General features: G+C 38.7%; 1 protein-coding gene across 2 annotated transcripts; it reads right to left on the bottom strand.

The window, feature by feature from the left end:
* Positions 1-4895: 4895 nt before the first annotated feature.
* On the bottom strand, positions 4896-14547 carry LOC137008696 (alpha-2-macroglobulin-like protein 1). 2 transcript variants are annotated; one of them, XM_067370391.1, is made up of 34 exons: positions 14368-14547; positions 13857-14043; positions 13634-13790; positions 13498-13550; positions 13316-13336; positions 12620-12785; positions 12455-12539; positions 12232-12346; positions 12028-12148; positions 11804-11907; positions 11565-11735; positions 11271-11495; positions 10983-11189; positions 10210-10359; positions 9914-10039; positions 9062-9155; positions 8492-8633; positions 8186-8411; positions 7984-8107; positions 7793-7914; positions 7669-7720; positions 7490-7573; positions 7231-7407; positions 7049-7124; positions 6804-6960; positions 6658-6732; positions 6414-6576; positions 6133-6329; positions 5824-6045; positions 5621-5742; positions 5436-5517; positions 5268-5351; positions 5072-5177; positions 4896-4965 (listed from the first exon to the last, which is right to left on the bottom strand). In XM_067370391.1, exons 1-34 carry the CDS (start codon positions 14436-14438, stop codon positions 4925-4927), a joined length of 4305 nt encoding a protein of 1434 aa, XP_067226492.1. In that variant the 5' UTR covers positions 14439-14547; the 3' UTR covers positions 4896-4924. The 2 variants fall into 2 exon arrangements, with proteins under 2 accessions (XP_067226492.1, XP_067226498.1); XM_067370397.1 differs by having other exon boundaries at positions 6133-6317.
* Between the last annotated feature and the right edge of the window lie 8059 nt (positions 14548-22606).

Raw genomic sequence — 22606 nt, 5'->3', positions numbered from 1 at the left:
ACAGTACCCTTAATCATTGAAAAGAACCTGATGGAGGACACATTTAGTCAGTGTGCACGGGAGCAGAGCAAGCGACCAGAGTGTTTTTAAATTAATTCCCATGGAAGTTGGGCGACACACTTAACTTACACGTGAACGTAAGGCTCAACTCTGCACCAATGGACATGCACTGTAAGTCAGTGTCTAGTGTTGTTGACATCCTCGTAATCTTCAATAAATAAAGTTCTTACAGTAACATGATGGTGCTCGCAGTGAGTCTGGTGGAAATCCCCCACTGACTGTAAACAGGCATTCAGATCGGCCTCAGTTTTGTTAGCAACGCCCAACTTCCAACTATTCATCACGTTTATTGCGATCTCAAAATTCAGGCCAGTTGATAATACCCAGAATATCAAAATCAACTGAAGGCGGCAGATCCTTATTTAGCACCTAAACTCTGGAACAATCTTCCTAGCATTGTTCAGGAAGCAGACACTGTCAGTTTAAATCTAGACTAAAAACACATCTCTTTGCTCTTGCATACACATAACACATTATCAATACATTAACATTTTTCAAATCCGTTAAAGGATTGTTACGCTGCAATAATTAGGCCGGCCGGAACCGAGAACATTTCCTATAACACTAGATATACCTGTACATCAGAATAAGAATGGCATCTACGCTAATATCAGTCTCTCTGCTTATCCTGAGGTTTGCCGGGTGCTGGATCCAGGCCGTATCCAGATCAGATGGAGAACCTGTGTCTGGACCCGACTACAACGTAGCCCAGGAGACAATGGGCCTACAGATCCAGTTCTGGCTGCATCTATAATTCAGATTTTTAATCCCCGTATCCGCTTACATATATTTATATATAATCTATATTTAATCTCTATAATAAAAATGTATAATTCAGATTTTGATCTCCATATCCATTTACATATATTATATATATATCTTCCAAGGGGTTTTTTCCCTCCTAGGACTTTTTTCCCAGTGCTAGCACGCTGGGTTTTTCTCCTAGGGGTTTTTTTCCACCCCTGGGAGTCAGCCGACATTGGCTTAATGTAGCACCATCTTGTATATGTTACATATTACCACGCTTGTTTGTACAGCTTATTTTTAACCACTTCCCTTTTTTCTGTGCTTCTAATATGTAAAGCGGCTTTGAAACAATTACCAATTGTAAAAGCGCTATATAAATAAATTTGACTTGACTTGACAGTAGAGAAGAAAATACAATTTTGCAACTTCCACTTCATGCCGACTTTAAACTAATGAGCATTTTAAAGCCAAAAATAATGCATCTGTCTATTGAAAAAAAAGTAATCCACATGGCTCCAGGGGCTTAATAAAGGCCTTCTGAAGTGAATCGATGCATTTTTGTAAGAAAAATATCCATATTTATAAATTATAAATTCAAATAACTTGCTTCCAGCAGACGACCGTACGCAGAATGCGCAAGTTGACTTGTATCTCATGATAAATCCGCTGGATGTTCTTCCTGTCACCTATGCTCTCATCTTCTAGCACTCTTCCACTTTTTTACTGAAGCCTTCATCTGGCTACATTCATACATTATGAAATTTTACTTTTTAGAATGCACATCAGCTTCCTTTTCTGTTAAAACTAGATCCACTTTAAATGCGTTTAATAATTGTTGATTTACGAAGTAGGCCTATACTAAACTACGGAAGCCCTAAACGGCCATGGATTATTTTTTTCTATCTTGTTTTCTCGTGATCACGACTTATGTTATCTCAAGGTCATGAGAAAATTAAGTTGTTTTCTTGTGATCTCGAGATAACAAAAGTTGTTTTCTCGTGCTCACGACTTAATAGGCTTGTTTGAGATGCGCCTAGCCTCGCCTGAAGTTCAGCCGAGAGTAGGCGGCTGCAGTTAGGGGAGGAGTGAAAAAAGTGCAGGCAAGACGAACAGTTCTCTGTTCTCGTAGTGGATCAGAACCTACGAGATCAAAGGCGGATATCGCGGGATTCACACTCGTGCGCTGTGTTGCTGATAAACTGGATGTAATTTAATTTGTTGCTTTTATATGAAAATAAACAATGAAAAATACACCCGAAAGTACTTATTTTAGTACTAAGTACTAAGTATATATTTCCATTCGAAATATGTGTATATCAATCATTTTTACTTTAATTATAGACATGTTTTTATATATTTTTATAAATCTGACAACAATCACATAACCCATAGAGAGAGATCGCAGTGTCAGCGAGTTTAGGCATATTCACACATAATTTATACACATAAAATGGTATTTTAAGCTGTGTCATCAGCAAGTCGTTTCCCATCGTGCTTTTGGTCAGCAGTCGGTGGAGAGCAACTGCGCTCGACTGCAGATGAGGCCGCCTTGCCCTCGCGAGAGGTTTTTGACACACGTCGGCATGACATCAGAGCAGGGCGGCCCACCCTCAGACACATTTCTAACCGGCATGCATCTCGCGGTGATCACCGGTGATCGGTTCTGCGCAGAATTTGCTCATCTCAAACAAGCCTAATCTCTTCTCTAAATTACACAAATGTGCCAACAGATGGCAGTATATTACCAAATATAACTAGTGATGTTGTAAATATCCACTTTACTGTATTAGTTCATATTGGCTTAGATTGTACAAGTTTCGGAGAGATATAGTTTTTGTGATAGCTTTATTTTGTGCAGTATTGTGTGCCTTAAACGATTAACTTAACTGTTAAATGATTATAATTATTTTGCTTGAAAGTGTAGGCTATCTGTTATTGTTCTGACTTGCCTCACCACAGTTTCATGACCGCAATAGTTCGGTGTGATAGTTTTAATAAGCAATAAGTTTAGCCCTAGCCTAATTATGTCACTGAATAGTATCGTTTGAACCTTATCGTGTATATCTTTATGACGCTATTTTAATCGCAGTTTCAGTGTTCGTTTACCTAAATATGTCACTTAAGATATGATTTTTTAATATCATTTAATTCAGTGATAGTGACCCATTGTATTTTCTACATTTCCTTGTAGGAAACACATACACGCTATTGTTTTAGCCATCAACTGATTTAGTTTTTTTTGGAAATCTTGCACCTCTTTAAAAAGGTACAATGTGATATTTTTTTCCGCTAGAGGTCGCTAGAAGCCTATTCAAAACAAAGGCGTAGTTTGATGACGCCAAGTTTTAGAGCGGAAACTTGGGACATGTGGTCTCCATCTCAAAGGACGGTGCAAAAGAATAGGGATTGGAGTCTGGAAGAACTCATGTTCGTGGATGCAATTATTAACGTTACTGTAGTATGAAGCAGAGCAGGGCCGAGTGTTGCGGGAGCTGAACAAGGAGCTGGAGCGATTAATCAACACACGCCTCACGAGCAGCGGGACTTTTATGACACAGTCGCCGGCGCCGCTTCCGCTTTTCCGGTCATGAGTTTACGGGAGCTGTCCTTGTCGACAGAACCAACGTCAGATGGTAAACAGTAATTATGTTCCATAAATAACAATCCACCATAAAACGTGCAAGTAGTAAATAAGGAACTGCTTGAAGCAAGCTAGTGGTTTGCTGGACGCTAGACACTACTTCCGCATTTGTCCACGGCACTGTTGTCATGTGGTTTCTACGTCAGTAAAGGCGGTAACAAAGGGAACTTGATAGGCGACTGCACTGCCCCGTCTGTTTAAAATGGGAATTCTCTCATGATTTACAAGTAGTTTTAAACAGATTGTAATCAGCTGGACAAAATATATAACACTTGCCTAGTGGTTTTTGGATATTTTACTGCAAAAATTTTACATATTGTACCTTTAATGTAAGATAGGAAGACCGTTTAACGCACATGATATCACAGCCTATCCTACATTATGAATAAAAATATTTTGAGTATGGAAAATAAGGTTAGTTTAATCTAAAAGGTTTTAGAATTATAGAATAATCTGGAATCTTTCTGAAGGCACTCTGCCTGCACTTGAGATGCTCTGTTATATTCAATAAATGTACGCTTAACATTTTGTTTAACAGTGATTAGCCTATTTTATTGTAAGTGAAAACATTTAGCTGAAATACCAGCGATATAAGAGCGCATGTTTTATCCGATCAAATGCACGTCAAAGTTGTGTTTGTTGCTATAGCAACAGTAGAATCAGGGTACAGTATTTCAGAATCACCGTAAAACGTGTGATCACGACAAAACTTTAAAAAAAAAAAAACTTCCGTGAGAGGTAGCCAGCCACATTTTTTGAACAAGGACAATGCATTTAAAGTGCTCCTATTGTGTAGCTTTTTTTTTACCCTTCATGTAGTGTGTAACTCCAAGTGAATGAAAAACTCCTGCAAAGTTTTTAATCTGAAAGTGCACCATATATCAAGTTATTGTCTCTCAAATTGAGTCAACTGAGTCAATAAAGAGTCGTTTATAAGTCAAATCCTAAGCCATTTTGTCGTGACATAACACATTAGCATATTGCCCACCCACTTATTGTGCGCATGTAACAGATGAAGGCAAGTAAAAGCTGTGTGTAAACCTCACCCCCCTGAACTCTGTCAGCTGGAGTGCTGCAGCACATTTTGCATAAACCCTTTCCAAAAGTGAAAGATTTTGAGAGCTGTCTTTTAACACCAAAGACAAATGAGAGCTATAATCACTGTCCTGACTTTGCAGTGTCCTTTGCAAGTATATTTTAGTCCATCTACAGTTTAGGATTTTACAACCCTACATTCTCTTGGAGATTTACAAGGTAGGCCAACGGCAATATAAGACTACTGATTCAGTTGAGTCCCGTTTTCAAATAAACCAGAAAGTGAAAACTCAAAAGCAAAGTTAAAAGCAACTGCCTAAAGTAGTATTTCTGTAATGTTATGTTATAAGAACCTCACACAGGAAGAATAGAAAGTGCAAAGGTTTGAAAACTTATTGAAATTTATTCAAGTCATGCATTCTGTAGTCATACTGAATCAAATCATGGACATGGGGATGTGTAGGTGGTCTCAAATGAATCACCTGAAAGAGCAACAGGAAGTGAGCAGGATCATGGAATTAAGCCAGAGCAAAACATGATAGGGCTGCACAATTGTGTCTAAAAAAAATGATTGTGAGGAAAGCGTACTTGTCTGATAGTAGTCATAAACATTGACGACAGCTGGCTTGAGATCATTCACTGCAAGAACCTGATTCAGCTTCAAAGTGTAAGTCATGGGGACACCTTTGGAAACCTGTGAGACAGAAGAGATCAGAACAGCAGCACATACACAGCACTGAAGATTATGGCAGCTAGTGAATATACCCAGTGTACAAAGTCTCACCTCTTTCAGATACACTAGGACACGATCATCTACAGCATCAACCCGCTCCACCAGCGGGGCAAACGATTGGGGTGGAGAACCAAGCTGAGGGGAAAAGACCATTGTTTACATAAATCTGAAAGAGTCAAGCATATTGGGACTTTCTAAGTCATCTTAATGCATACAAACCGGTGACGTATCTGCTGTGAAGCCAGACAGGAGCTTAATGTCCACAATAACCATGTTAGTGCTTGCTTTTGTACCATTGTAACTGAATGAGGGTGATTAGGGAATAAAAAGAGCTTTAGTCAACAGGATCAAACACAAGTCAGAAACACAAGCTGGTTTCAGGACAAGGCCAATGCTATTCTTACTTCACCGTGAAGCTCAAGATGAGATTGGCTCCAAGCGGTTGGCAGTCTGCCTTAACCTTTGCTTCGACACTCAGCGATTTAGTGACGTTAATGGGTGTCGGGATGTTGTAGAAACACACAACCTACGGTACAAGTTCAGAGCAAACGAGAATAAGGAAGTACACAGACATAAATGGAGGGGGGGGGGGGGTGAAGATACAGACCTGCACAGATACACATGTGGATCCGGTGACATTAACACTATATTTGCCAGTAATGTTCTTCAAGGTCTTCTCCTGATACAACAGCCGGTTGTCCCGATTCAGTGTGAAGCTATAAGACTCTCCTCCTGCCACCGAGGACTGTACAGTAATATTGCTGGAGCCGTCCACACTGAACACTTTAGCAGCATACACAGACAGGGCATGAAGAGCCACCACAGTGTCCTAAAAACAAGCACCAGATATATATAAAAAGCAAAAAAAAAAAAAAATCCACTCAAATGATTGCACTCATGTTTGGTCAGGAGGTACCTGGGTAGAGGAAAAGCCTCCATAGGGATTCTGCTGGGTCACAAGCCAGTTGACAATGCGGTTAGCATAGCCCAGAGTAGCTGCTGTGAGAGACTGTTCAGTGAGAACCGCTAGCAACACATAAGAGCTGATCTCTACCGCCAGAGTATCACCAGATGAAGTCTGAGACCAGTGGAGCTTAGTGCCTAAAGATGAGACTGAGGAGTGTAAGTTGATGTCAAAAGGACCCGATGAACCAACATCTCAAACAAGATGCTGGAAAAAAAAAAAAATAAACCAACCTTCAGAAATGGTAAGGTTGTTTAAGAAGGTTAAAAGCTGTGATCGAGTGCTGGTCTCTCCAGCCAGACTAAAGGTGTAGGCCAGCAGAGCTGTGGTGTAAGTGTTTCCCAGGTTCCCAACAACAGGCCTCAAGCATGACAGAGCATTGGTGATGACAGGATCCTGAAAGCAAAAGGAAATCAGACAACAGCCAGAACAGGAAGGTCATCTGCTAGGAGCTCATGCAAGTGGAGAGGTTTTTACTGTGGCAGGGATGCCTAGTTCAAGCAGAGATGCAACAATGTAGGCGGTCATGGTCACATTATCCCCAACTCCACCCTAAAACACACCAGCATATGGGTTAAAAACTTGAAGTCTATGGGTTACACTCCATTTGATAACACACGTACCTTCATATCATTGTGGTACAAAGTTCCCTGTTGTATGAAACAGCCATTTGAACCCTGCTGGCTTATTATCCAGTTCTTAGCACTCTGAAGGACATTCGGATCGATGAAGACAAAGCGTGTCGCTAGACCAAAAGACCTCAGGACAAAGGTAGTCAACCTGGTCATGGAGGAGGTTTCGTTAAACTGAGCTTAGACCACTGGTGACAAAGGATACACAACACTAGAATGTACAGTGTGAAACTCACCATGTATTAGGTGCATCATAACCAAATGTGCTGAAAGATCCATCACTGTGCCTGTAGTTCAGCTGTCCTTGGTATCCTGTTCAGGGCAAAAACCACATGGTGGGTAGCTTAGAGGCTGACATCTTCACTGAAATGTCCTTCAGATTTATTCTCCAATACTCAATGGATTTGCACGTCCATACCACTCTGAAGGTAGCCTATGGCAGTCTCTCGGATGGCTGCGGTGAGTTGCCCCGTGACTTCCAGGTACTGCAAGATGTAAATATTGGGAGCAAGAACAATCATATTCTGTTCTCCACAGCCATACGGCATCTGCAATAGCTTATCCAGATTCTTCAGCGCACGACCCATTATGTCCCCTATAAGAGGTCAAGCATGAAACTCACATCAAAAAGAGTTCCAAACATCACATGTTAGTTTCTTTTCAATTAAGTGTTTTACCAAGGACTGAAACAGAGCATCTAGCTGATCCCTGAACCACATTTGTTGGAAGAGTCAAATTCACATCTTCAGAAAGAACGTTTCCTGCAGATTGAACAGAATGGATCAGCATTGAGCACTAGGCTCATGTTTGGCTGTACAGGGATAATGTGTTTGGGAATCATTGATTGCAAACAAACCCTTTGGACACAATAACCAACTCTGGGTGTTTGTCCTCTCAACTCCTTCAGCCTATAAAAAGCAACACCATCAGTAACAGCATGAGCTCCATGATCAAACTCCAGAAGGTATGTTAAAACTCACCAGAACAAGTAGACTTTGAGTGACTACATCAACGCGTCCTCTTGTCGGCACAGACACAGCCTCAGTGCCACATTGAGTCTGGTATGGTTCAGCTGAAGCATTGACAGTCACATTGACAGCTCCTGCAGTGACAGACAGGAAGTGAGCAACACCTAATACACTCAATTTAAGAGGGACAGTTCAAAACTGACCAAGAACAGAAGCAGTAAAATCCCATTTGAAGGTCTTTCTCTCATTAGCACAGAGACAAGATGAATATGGATCAACATAAGGTTGAAGAGTGAAGTCCATGGATGAAGCTGGAGTTACTTGAATCTGCCAAGACATGAGTACACGGAGTGAAGATACAGGACATGCAGATCATTTATATAAAAAGACAAATCCAAGTCAGACCATGATGCACTTGGGCAGATAGTTGAAAACTGTGGCCTTCAGTACAAAAGTCTCCCCACGGACGATGGAGTACGGCAGGGAGAGCTCCAGAAAAAAGGGCTGGAAGACTGTCAGCAGAGCAGGAGGAGCCAGACCGAGACCATTGGAGGATAGACAGAATGCCTCCGTCTCCCATGTGGTAATGGTGTCAGGAACTGTGAGGGGAACTTGTGTGGATCCAGAGTCTCTGAAGAAATTACACCAGAAAATTAGAAATGAGGACGACATTTGGGCAAGTAGCTATAGATGGAACAAGACGTCACTAACCCCACTTGAGCAAGCTGCCAGATCCATGTTTCTGGAAAGTAAGTCCTGACAGTCACTTCAAAAGAAGAAGTCTCACCTCCAGCACTTTCTCGAAGAAGAGGCAAACCAGGTTTTGCAACATCTAGAGGCTGACCAAAATTCACTGAAACAGAGATGATCAGTTAATAGGACTCATCCACCTGTGACCCACCCATAATTAAATCGGAAAGTTATTTCTTACTTGGTCCACCAGACCTATAAGTTATCCACAATGTATATGGATATTGCAAATACGTGCATAGCGTTACTTTACAAAGGGACTTCAACTACTGGCCTGGCATGCAAGAGTTGTCATTTGAGGGTCCGTGTGAATGAGGATAAAATTCTCAATGTTGTCACCATTTAGATATTAGTAAAAGTAAACAAGATGTAGTGAATCATGTTAAACTTCACATTCAGTAACAGCACATATATACATATGCATACATAAAGGCAGTTACAGAGAAAACCTTAAACATTAGTCAAGTTATTCCTCATCTTGTTTTACAAAGTTGTATGGCCATGTCTAGATCAAGAACCTAACAGACCTACCATAACGGAATTTTCGATAGTAATTCAGGCTTCGGTACGTCAGACACTGAGGTTCCCGGACAGGCAGATTTGTTGCTATCTTCAACCCCACACTCTGTCAGAGCAACAGCACAAGGAGAAAAAAGAAAAAAAAAAAAAGCTTATCAAAATAACCCATTATCCCAGTTTACATGCAACCCAATAACCATAGCCCATTAATGCAAGTACACTGCATTTACAAGACTTTAATAAAATTTGACTCAATGCTTCACAACCGATAATGCATGGAATACTAAGTAATCCAACATGTCAGAGGGACTCCATACTCATGCAGTTACAGACTGAAAGATTTTATGTTTTAAGTGCTGCTCTCAGCATTGAAGGAAGGTAGACAGAGGGTCTTGTGTCCCCAGTTTTAGTTTTAGGTGTTCATTCAATTGCCAATTAAGAGGACTGGGATGAGGCACACCTCGGGATAGTCTAACAGATGCAGTATCTTGACTGTACCACTTCTACGTTGACTGCACAAAATGAGCACTCATTTTCTCATTTCTTGGGTCAAGAACATCAGTTTGCGATACATTCTCTTCCCTTACTGCAAAGCACTCGCCTTGTCTGGATGCACTTAAGAATGCTTTCCCCTCTCAGACATGTGTGTTTCAATAAGCAGACGGAACACCAGTTGATGCATTTATATGTCGGGCAAAAATATAGCAGTGTCGAGCAGTTTAGGCTTGACCCGTTTTCCTTTATTGGAGTAAGGTTATAAACAGCTTAACACGTTTATACAAACCGATTATGCATAGCAGACATTGTGTGGTCAAGAATGTGCTCAATGAGCATCAGTTGATACGATTACAAGTCGTTTTCTACCTTGAAGGTTTCGTATGCATGGTCTGCAGGAACAGCTCGACGTGGTCGAACGTTCAGACATTCCTGTTCATCCTCAACTTCATATGGATAACCTGATAGCGACCGCAATGGGAGCAAGTTGAACACCTGAGAATCAAGACATTAATCTAGTTAAAAACAATTACAAGATGGACAAAGGGGTCTTAGGATAAGAGGATTAAACTTAAAGCCAACATAAAGACCAAATGTCAGCAATGGATTCAAGTCCACATTTAAAAAAGTTCAAATTGCAAATCTGGTCAGTGGTACATTGATACCATATCAGCACTCAGACGTCTTCCTGACTCCATGATCCGGACGCTCTGATCTACAGCACTGAGGCCACACAGGGACCCTGGTTGAGCAGAGACTGTCAAGACATTATCCTCACCAGGAACCGCTGTAGCGGGAGAGAACTGCAAAGACACCTGGAACAAGAAGCAGCTCTATGGGGTTATTTTGTTCTAATATTCCAAATAGATTGAATAATTTCACAAATGAGATGGGGGTGGGGGGGTGGGGGGCTGTTGGTGGAAATGGGGTAAATCAAGAGGTGCAGCCAAAAACTCAACCCAGTTTACTGAAGTAAAATCGAGTAAGGGACACATTGCACCGACCAGTCATAGGTCATCACAACCAGCCAAATTTAGCTTTTCACTTGGGGAAGAAACTGGTGAATTTTGCACCTCTGAAAGGAACTGCACTTTCAAACAGCACTTCAGCTCAATTTGAGGTATTCTAACGTTTCCAAATGATTGTGTTAAAGGCTTCTTTAAACATTTCCAGTAGTATCAGTGAATTAGGATAAACTCAGGATTGTACACAAATAATAATAAAAAAAAAAAAAAAAAAAAAGATCGAGCATATTAATCAGTAACGCCCTCACCTGACCTGCATTGGACAACTTCGTTTGAGCAATTTTAAAGATTCTCAAATTTCATGAATCTTTCACAACCACTACATCACTACCATACAGCACACACACTGTAGGACACAATCACTACTGGCCACAAGAGGAGAATATAAAGCTAAGTGGTAGTGTACATCATACCTGGTTTTGGAAACACATTTCAGTCTCAAATGATGCACTACCAACCACCACATTCTCACTGGGCAGAACACAGTAGACCAGAATCTGCACTACTGGAGCCATATCAACACTGACAGGCAGCTGGAATGACACGGAGCCACTCGTTTCACAAACCCATGCCTGAACCCTCTGAAATTCATGGAGGATGATCACTCCTCTGGACAAGACCTGACATTACAGAAAGAGTGCATAAGCAATGGCAGACAGCACACATCAATCAAAGATGACAAAACCCAAATGTCCACTCACCATATAGATGATATCAGTGTTGTAGTCAATAGTCTCTCCAAAAAATGAATATTTTACAGTCACTGTATATGTAGCACCACATTTTAATGGCTGCGTAAGCTTCACTATAGTCAGTTCACTGAATGATGGGTAGTCCGAAGCAGGTTTGAGAAGCTGAACAACCTTTGTATCTGTAGTGAAGTATGGCGACTTGTGATCATAAACAATCTCTGGAGTCGCACTAGCCTGGGGAACAACAAATGGAATTGGTTTCGTATGACAAATGTCTTCATTTAAAGACATACATATACCTACCACTAGAAGAAGATTAGCTTTAGGAAAATCAGTAGTGTTGAGGGAGAATGGGGCCAGTCCATACTGGTTTGTAGTCAAATTCAACAGCAGCTTGTAGGGCCAGCTGGAACTATCCAAGAGATAAACCATTTTGCTCACCAATGGGGTCCCATTGAATTGAGTTACAGAGATCTGTTGGGAAAGATTAAGTTTAGGATAAAAGAAAAGGCTTTTGGAACAAGGGATGACCTTATACTTGCCTTTCCATTAATAGTAGATCCAGGCTCAAAAAACAAATACACAAATGTGACTTTTCCAACTTCAAACGTAATGGACACCGTTGCAGATTTTGACATTACTATGTCTTGGGGGGGGGGGGGGGGGGGGTCCCCAAAAAAAAAAAAAAAAAAGAGAAAAAAAAAATGAGCACACCAGATAAAACATCAAAACATGTGCCATTGATTTGTATCAGCCAATAGCTTACCTGTTCCCTCCTCAGTGACATTCATATTCACAAGAAAAGTATCTTGCAAATAATTTTCAAATTTGGATTTGAAAAACACTGATGTATCGACAGTAAGTGAGGCACAGCCTGTGGCGTTCATCTGAGAGCAGAACACAGATGGTCATTTAAGTCAATGACATGCTGAAGAATAAAAACTTGCACTGTACAGCAGCAGTCACAGACCTCCGCGGTTGTATTCAGGCACAGACGAGTCACCTTAGGAACCGAAACATGAGGAAATGGATCACGGCACACTTCCACCAACACTTGACCAGGTACAGGTTGCCCATATGTGTATCTGGGAAATAGAAATATAGAGGAGAAATATAGAGGAGAAATATAGAGGAGAAATATAGAGGACTGACCAACCTCAAGGCAAAAAAAAACCTCAAGGCTCAAAACTCACTTGGCACAAGCCTCAACTTTCAGTCCCACATCTCCAACACTATACATCTGTGGTGCAGTTAAGGTGACATCAAACTTGGGTAAAACTAAACCAGAAACAACTTGTTAAAATTAGGGCCTCAGATCTGCGATTGTACTGTTGACTGTGCACTTAAGCATAACTTACCATATTTTTTCACCTCAAAAACCTGGGAGATCTCTCGGTCACCAATAAAAGCTTTTAGTTTGTACATCCCTATCTGAGCCTCTGGGTTCAACTTGTGAGAAAGCTGCAATATCCACCTCGTTGAGGAAACATTTGTCCACTGACCAATCCGGTTATCATTGTTGTCCTATTAAAACAAACAGATCATTCATATATTCACACCCTCTATATATTTTATATATCCCCCCTATATATTTTATATATCCCCCCCATATATTTTATATATCCCCCCCCCTATATATTTTATATATCCCCCCCCCCTATATATTTTATATATCCCCCCCCCCTATATATTTTATATATCCCCCCCCCCATATTTATTTTATATATCCCCCCCCCCATATATATTTTATATATCCCCCCCATATATTTTATATATCCCCCCATATATTTTATATATCCCCCCCCTATATATTTTATATATCCCCCCCCCCCCTATATATTTTATATATCCCCCCCCTATATATTTTATATATCCCCCCCCCATATATTTTATATATCCCCCCCCCCCCTATATATTTTATATATCCCCCCCCCCTATATATTTTATATATCCCCCCCCCCTATATATTTTACCCTCTATATATTTTATATATACTCTATATATTTTATTTATACTCTATTTTATATATACACTCTCAAGACTGGAACACTCACCTCCACAACCACAAGACTGTACTGCAAGACAGAGACAGTAATATTACTCAAACATGCTTACGCAATTACCTTGTATTGGGCAGCACAATTATAATGGACTGAATTTTGTCCATCTAAAGACATGCAGTATTTCACAATTTGCAGAAAGATTGCTCAGAATGTCAAAAGAAACCAGGCCTTACCATCTGATCAAGAGGCACAAACTTGGCATCCATCGTAACAACTCTGAAATTCACTGCAAATATGAGAATCGTCAATAAACGCTCAAACTTCACTTTCTATACTCCAATAGTCATCCAAGCGTCATTTGTAGCTCACCAGTTTGTCCTGGATTGTAGATGGGTTTGTCTGTTTGGATAAAGGTCAAGGGCAGGTAACGCCTGAACATGACTTTCCTCTCTTCGGTCAATTTGAAGGACGTCCCTTCAACTTCCACCACGATCTTCTGCACTGACTCCACATCAACTTGAGGTGCCTGTCAAGAAACAGGTTAACGTACAGCAAACTAAACCAATGACTTGTGTGTAGGATGATAACAGACCTGGAAATTAAAGCAGCGGAAAATCTCTGCAGAAGCAGAACTCTGCTGCACAAGTAGAGTTGTCCGGTTTTTTTCATCAAGCAGAGAAATGGTCATTGTGAGACTATCTTTGGGTTTCACAAGAACTGCACACAATTTGGCATTACTGCAAGACTCAATCACCGCAGGGAATGTCACCATGAAGAACCTGTAGAAACAGTCAGGTAAGAGCATGTAGGCTACTTGTGTTGGTCTACATTCACAGAGAGTGGTTGCCAGAGTCAAGGATAGGGGTGTTCAAACTCAGTCCTGGAGGGCCATTGTCCTGCAGAGTTTAGCTCCATCTTGCCTCAACACACCTGCCTGGAAGTTTCTAGTATCCTAGTAAAAACTTGATAAACTTGTTCAGTTGTGTTTAATTGGGGTTGGAGCTAAACTCTCCAGGAGCAGAGTTGGACACCCCTGGTCAAGACTAAAGCCACAAAAAGAACAGAATGCAGGTACTGCAAAGGCCTATTAATAGACTACTTACGGTTCTGAACTATGGCCATCAACAGCAAAGAGGAAGAGACCTAAAAAGAGCCTCGCCCAAACACAAATCATCCTCACAGCCACGGAGAACAATAATCCAAGGCTCGATGTCAAATGAGTATCTCTTTAAGAAACCCTGAAGAACTTCTACTACTATCTACCATTACCTACTGCTCAACGATTATTTGCTGCTCTTCTAGACAGACAGACAGTCAGTCAGTCAGTCAGTCTAGCTTTATGGTGGCCATCTTTAAATGCTCTTAATAAGCAGGAGTTCAGATTAGTTTAATTGATTAGTCTCCCAGCTGAAATTAATTTTGTTATCGTATTAGTCCATATAGCGTAGTTTTAAAACATAACCCATTAACAATGTCTTTTACGCGCGTGGCCGTTCAATGTCCACAGAACAAGTGCGCATAGAAATAAATAATTAACAACTTTTTCGTCCGTTGGTGTAGACGCTAACATAGTTGACATGTATGCACATTTTCCCGAAATATGGGTGTCTGAAACAAATAATTTAAAACAGTTTGATTGAGCTGTCCGTAATTCTCTATTTTTATCCGTCAGGAAAATAATGCAAATCCGTTTTCCATTGTGAACTTTTATTACCATACAAACTGCATGTTAAAACACAATATACGTTTGGCAATTAATTATTAAATCCATTTTGCAAAACACATGAGCAAATATATGCATGAACGTCCTTTCTCCAATACGAAAGGGAGATGTATATGTATATACAGTACAGTCCAAAAGTTTGGAACCACTAAGATTTGTAATGTTTTTAAAAGAAGTTTCGTCTGCTCACCAAGGCTACATTTATTTAATCAAAAATACAGTAAAAACAGTAATATTGTGAAATATTATTACAATTTAAAATAACTTTTCTATTTGAATATATTTGACAAAGTAATTTATTCCTGTGATGCAAAGCTGAATTTTCAGCATCATTACTCCAGTCTTCAGTGTCACGTGATCCTTCAGAAATCATTCTAATATGCTGATCTGCTGCTCAAGAAACATTCAAGGTGTACAATTATATATAATTATATAATATTTTTTTTCAGGATTATTTGATGAATAGAAAATTCAAAACAACTGTTTTCAACATTGAAAATAGTCATAAATGGTTATTAAGCAGCAAATCATCATATTAGAATGATTTCTGAAGGATCATGTGACACTGAAGACTGGAGTAACGATTGCATCACAGGAATAAATTACTTGGTCAAATATATTTAAATAGTACACAGTTATTTTAAATTGTAATAATATTTCACAATATTACTGTTTTTACTGTATTTTTAATTAAATAAATGTAGCCTTGGTGAGCAGACGAAACTTAGTGGTTCCAACCCTTTGGACTGTACTGTATGTATATGTGTGTGTGTGTGTGTGTACAGTATATATATATATTTATATATATATTTATATATATATAAATCTTACTTTCTCGTGATCTCGAGATAACAAAAGTTGTTTTCTCGTGATCACGACTTATTTTTCTCGTGATCTCGAGATAAAGTTTTTTTTTTTTTTACAATGATTGATTATGAAACACACTGTACCCGGATTCTACTGTTGCTATAGTAACGAACACAACTTTGACGCGCTTCTGATCGACGGATAAATCATGCGCTCTTATATCTTGCGGATATTTCAGCTAAATGTTTACTTCACTTAATAATAAAGTTTACAATAAATAAATAAACAAATACATATAGGCTATTTAATAACTGTTCACTAAATGTACGCTTAACATATTGTTTGTGTAATTAACATAGCTAATATTCAACAGTGCATCTCAAGCGCAGGCAGAGTGCCTTCAGAAAGATGCCAGATTATTTTATAATTCTAAAACCTTTTAGATTAAACCAACTTTATTTTCCATACTCATTTAATATATATATACACACACACATGACGAATAAAAATAACATATAATGTGTATGTTATTTTTATTCGTCATGTAGGGTAGGCTGTGACGATATGTGCTTTAAACTGTCTCCCATTAGGGTGCAATACTCCAGATTTCCTGTTTGAGAAGCGTGTATGTGTATGTTTTCTGCAAAGAAATGTAGAAAATACAATAGGTTACACGCTATCACTGAAATAAATGACATGGGCTATAAATCATATTTCTTATCATATACATTATGACATATTTAGGTAAACGAACACTGAAACTGCGATGATTAAAATAGCGTCTTAAAGATACACAATAAGGTTCAAACAGAATACTATACAGTGACATAAAAATTAGTTTTAATAAACAATAAGTTTAGTATCACACCGAACTATTGCGGTCGTGAAACTGTGGTGAGACATGCTACTCTGTCTGATATCTGATGATATCAGATACATTTTCAAGCAAAATAATTATAATAATACAGTCATTTAATAGTTAAGTTAATCGCTTAAGGCACACAATACTGCACAAAATAAAGCGATCAGGAAAACTATCTCTGTCCGAAACTCCTACAATCTGAGCCAATATGAACTAATACAGTAAAGTGGATATTTACAGCGCATCACCAATTATATTTTGTAATATACTGCCACCTGTTGACACATTTACTTTTGTTATTTCGAGATCACGATAAAATAAGTCGTGATCACGAGAAAACAAGATAGAAAAAAAAAAGTAATCCATGGCCGTTTAGGGCTTCCGTAACAGTGATACTCGAATGAATGTAAAGTTTATTGTGAATTATTATTTTTGACTTTCTCAGTTTGTGTAAATCTATAGGTTTCAAATTTTATTTTGTTACACTCCCAGCAAACATGCTTCTTAGGGGCCCGTGTGGGGCCATTGCGGGCAGCCCACTGTGGGCCCAGATACCGGCGTGAAATGCGGGGCACATGTGGGCCCCACACTATGGGGCCAGTGTGGGGCCCCAGTGGGACAGCCCAAACTGTGGGCTGACTGTGGGCTGGCCCATACTATGCAGAGTGGGGCCCTGTTGGGGCCATTTGTGGGCCCACAGCAAGCCCATACTGTGGGCAAAGTGTGGGTATACTGTGGGTACACTGGGAAAAGAGTGGGTATGTGAACAATGCACAGATGTGTAAGAACATACCTTTGGCTTTAACAAACAACAAGATTAGTTTTGTTCTACTTTGCATTTGCCACAGCACACACAAAACAAGTTCACTTGTTAAAAGAATAAATTAGAAGTCATATGTTTCAAATAATTTCATTTATTCACATTCATGTAAAAAAAAAAAAAAAAAAAAAAAAAAAAATTATATATATATATATATATATATATATATATATATATATATATATACACACACAATACATTATCATTCAAAAGTTCAGTAATATTTTTAAAATGCTTTTGAAAGAAGTTCTTTCTGCTCATCAAGGCTGCTTTTATTTGATAAAAAAAAAATAAAATAAAATAAAAAAACATTAAAAACAGTAATATTCTGAAATAATATTAACTTAAAATAACTGCAGGGCTCGACATTAATGCTTGTCCAGGACAAGTGAATTTTTTGAAGGGGAAAGTGAAAGAAAATTGTACTTGCCCGACTGGACAAGCAGCCTGATAAAAACGGCAATAACAAAAAATCTGAATTAAATGACATTTGCAAGACCTTCCCTAGTGAATCACCAAAAACATGAGAATTGTTCTGGATTCAGTGTAAAAGGTGACTGATAGTAAAAAATAATATAATATATAATGTACTGATGGTAACAAGGTTGCGCTGTTGAGACTCGCACAGCCTCTCGAGGAAAAATCACAATGTGCCCAGCTCACTAAAAGAAACTTAGTTTTAGGGTTAGTTCACCCCAAAATTCAAATTCTATCATTAATTAATCACCCTCATGTCGTTCCACACCTGTAAGACCTTTTTTTTATCTTCGGAACACAAGTTAAGATATTTTTGATAAAATCCAATAGCTCATGAGGCCTGCACTGAGAGCAAGTTAACTTAGACTTTCAAATGCCCAGAAAGGTAACTGTTCCTAAAAACATTTTTAAAACAGTTCATGTGACTACAATTGTTCAACCTGTTATGAAGCGACAAGAATACTTTTTGTGCACCAAAAAGTAACAAGCATGTATCATACGATCTCAAACTGCCAAAGTCATGTGATTTCAGTAAACAAGGCTTCATTGCATCATAAGTGTTTCAAGATTTCAATGGTACAAGTGACTTGATTTGAAACAAAAGATTCATAAAGCTTCGAAGCTTCATGAAGCAGTTTTTAGTTCAGTGACACACATGAACTGTTTTAAACATGTTTTTAGTAACAGTAACCTTTCTGGGCATTTGCAGGTCTAAATTAACTTGCTCTCAATGCAGGCTTCACGAGTCATTGGATTTGATGAACGAAGATCTTGCGTGTGTGGAACGACATGAGGGTGAGTAATTAATGACAGAATTTTCATTTTTGGGTGAACTAACACGACCAAGAGTGCTGAATTACCATCACAATTGAAAATGTGACACTGATTTCATTTCATTGTTTGAATTAATGACTCAATGACTCATTAAGACAGTTACCTGCCGCCACCTACTGGCTCACAACATTTTTAAATGCAATTGTAATTTTTCAGTGTAAATTATTTAATTTGACTGGTAACAGTGTCTTATACTAATTTAATTTATTGATAAAATTTAAGAATTTAAAATGAAAGATGAAGCATTTATTTAATAATGGGAAAAATGCCCTTTATAAAGGTAAAAATATCATAAATATGCAGATTTATACATGTCACAGCATAAACTGTATGTACAACAGAGTTTGTGAATGACCGATTTACTCGTCACAGGAAAAGGCTTAATGTCGAGCCCTGAACTGTTTTAATATATTTTACAAAATAAAATTTTCCTGTGATATTACAACGTAATATTCAGCAGCCTGCATCTAGTTGCCAGTGTCACATGATCATTCAGAAATCATTCATTTGTGGATGGAGATGAGTGATCAATCCCCTCGGGTACCAGTAGATCTTTGCCTGATCTCCAGTCTTCTGGTTCTTCCGCTCCTTCCAGCATCCCGGATTCCCGGTCTCTTGCATTATGGAGCCATGATTTGACAGGAGTTTCCACTTCGGAAGCTGTGGCCTGGCCGCTTTTTGTGCGCTTTTTTATCTAAAGTGAAAAAACAACAATTGAAACATGAGTTTTGTATACATTACATTTGTGTTTTCTCAAGGGTTAGGACATTTCCAACCCAGGGAACAATCTTCTGAGAACATCTAAATGCACTTTGACTGGAGAAACCTGTGAATAATTTGAGTTCCTGAAAAATAGTTCCATGTGTTGTTTATTAATGTTAAAAACATTTTAGACTATTGTTGAGAGAGAAAGATGAAGTGAACAAATTGAGGGCATGCTGAACTGAGAGCATGAGAACAATTTACTAAAATTGTCAACACAATGAGCGTGTTTTGAGCGTGTTCAGATCCAGGTTAAGACTGCACCAGACATCCAGCTTTTTAACCTCCTGTCTGTTCAGGCCAGAACACACCAAGCCAGTTGTTGGCCGTCGGCAATGTCGGGCCGTTTTTGAGAGTTTGTTGGTTTAGTTTTTTCGGTGCCTCTATTCGGATGCTGTCTGTATTTTGTTTGTTTGTTTTTTAATTTGGGCCGATTCATCATGTTGACTCTTTGTGGGGCCATCTGTGAGTGAGAGAACATCTGTTCAGCTTAGCGAATGAATCAGTGCAGGAGAATAAAAGCGAAAGTGATGAAAGCAATCAAAGATGCTCTTACCTGAGCGTTCGAATGCACAAATATTTTCATAACATATGCTGACTGGAATGAATTAAATGGTCAGCCAGATTGATATTCAAATTGGTAAGCAAGCGCTGCTTTTTCTGCAGTCCTAGTTTCAGTTTCCCTTTTTGAATGAATAAAACAAACTATTGATACCTGCTGGTATAGACAGGTAGGCTATCTATTTACAAACATGCGCAGAATGTATGTGTTAGCTGACAGTTGCCTTTAGTCCTTTCGGTGTGTTTGACAACGGCTTGGTGTGTCCTGGGCTTAAGCAGACACGTTACCATTGTGGATGAGGCTGATGACAGTGGTGTCATCTGCAAACTTCAGGGGCCTGATGTATAAACGTTGCGTACGCACAAAATGGGCATAGAAATATGCGTACGCATTTTTCCACGCACATATCGGGATTTATAAAAAATAAACTTGGCGTAAATAAGTGCGCACTGCTCTTGACCGTGCGTACGCACTCTTTTAGAAGAGTATGTGTTTTGGCGACACCAACTGGCCCAATAACTATTTAAAATGAAAAACTTCTAAATTATCCTATTACATCACCCAATAAATCAAATTGCATCAACCTGAATTATCATTATCAGCATTCTTAACCAGGTGCAAATACTTTGAATTTACCATTTTTTTTATTTTTATGAATCGGCTATAAAAAGGTATGTGCGTATATAACATATCATCATAATGGATGCTCCCACTCAGGGGAGACAAAAGTGATATGAATTGAGATAGTAGATGTGCTACTTTCGATCACTTTTCCAGTGACACGCTGTTTTATGACAGCGAGGAGCGCTGGAAGCACAATAATTCCTCTTTAAACTAAACTGCAGATGTTATGACAAAATATGTTTTCGAGAATGACGATCAGTGATGCACACTTAATATTATGGAAGACACTGCTGGATTCGGTGGTCAAACGGTCCGTTGTCCAGTTTGAATAGGTCCAATAATATCTTACTGTACAACCACAGCTGCAGGAGGTGTTCGTGTGAAGGATCTTCAAATAATTACAATTTGAAGGATATAATTTGAGTAAAACGGTAAGATTTGCATGTTTTCTTTTAAAAATACTTTGTCAGTGACGCGCCGTTTCAGACAATTGTTTTTACACTGCAATAAATAAGTGCCTATAAATAATAGCCTATAAACTTCCTAAAAGATATGTTCACCTTATCAGCAAAACTGCATAAATTTGCATAAATACTATCTGGCCAGTGGAAATGAATGAATCATCTCTATTCTAAAACCTTTTTCTGAAGTATTTTATACAATTTTGTTTTAAGGATATTTTGATATATTTATTCTAAAACAAAGAGGATATTGGATTATCTTTATCAACATAATGTGTGGCACAAATTGCATTTATAGTCCATATCTAATATTTTCCAATGTCTTGTACCTTTGACGGTGTCAACCGTGGATGTCACGTGGATGAGAACGTGTATGGAAATGATATGCAGATGAGGTTATGCATAGTAAAACTAGGCGTCGTAAGCTCCATATATGGTGATGTCGGGGAGGAGACTATATAAATAATGTGCGTGTTAATAAACTGATACCCAGATGTCGATTGGTGTGGAGTTCAGTGGAAATTACTAAAGGTACATTTTTACATGAGGTAAATTAGTAACATGCATGACACAGAACAAATAACATGTATAAAACAGTCCAACAAAACCATAGAATTATAAATGTGCTACACAATTAATTTGATGTGTTCAAAACTGCACCCTCACAACTTGACATCAATAGAAAACATATATAGCTCCATGTACAAATATCCAACACGATCACATCAGAATGCGTATCAATAGTACGAGTGTATAATCTCGTAGAATATATACCAAAACTCATTTTGGCGTGCTTATGGTAGGCTACGCAGTTTTTCGCGTGCATTTGATATGCACTTTCTGGCGTGTATATGACACGCTCTTGGTTAGGACGGGGGTGGGGGTTTCGTATGCATAATACGCCATAAAGTGCGTATCATATGCACGCGAAAAACTGCATACCATAAGCACGCCAAAATGAGTTTTGGCGTATATATTACGAGATTACACACTCGTACTATTTATATGCATTTTTGTGTGATCGGGCTCCAATATCCGATGAACATTTTGTTTTTATTACAGGATACTGAAGACAGCACAAAAGGTTGATATTTTGCAGCGGAGTACATGGCTTTCACACTACATCCAGACTCTATAAATCAAACTTAAGGTGAGACACTTTTTTAAATTTGGGGATTTTAATAGTGTTTTTTTTTTTTTTCAGACTAGTGGTCAGAAAACATCCAAAGTCCACCTTTAAACATTTATTTATTTTTGGCACTTTATCCATTTTTGTCTATAGATTTCAATGACACATTTTAAAAGGCCATTTTCCCAAAAGTTTTTTTCTCCTACACTGAGCCATGGATCTCCACTTCAGAAGCACTTACACACAACGAATCACAGTTTTATTTAATTCAATCCACATTT

This window comes from Chanodichthys erythropterus, chromosome 3 (genome assembly GCF_024489055.1).
Source record: "Chanodichthys erythropterus isolate Z2021 chromosome 3, ASM2448905v1, whole genome shotgun sequence".
Lineage (NCBI taxonomy): Eukaryota > Metazoa > Chordata > Actinopteri > Cypriniformes > Xenocyprididae > Chanodichthys > Chanodichthys erythropterus.
This window is presented reverse-complemented; position numbering and strand designations above follow the sequence as displayed.

Bases quoted from the DNA above. Each gene is read 5' to 3' on its own strand.
- LOC137008696 (XM_067370391.1), bottom strand. From the start codon at position 14,438: ATGATTTGTGTTTGGGCGAGGCTCTTTTTAGGTCTCTTCCTCTTTGCT. The intron at 12,786-13,315 runs GTGAGTGTTCCA...TTGTTTTAATAG, and splicing joins ACAGTCTTGTGGTTGTGGAG to GACAACAATGATAACCGGAT. The intron at 4,966-5,071 runs GTACGCTTTCCT...TTGCTCTTTCAG, and splicing joins TTATGACTACTATCAGACAA to GTGATTCATTTGAGACCACC.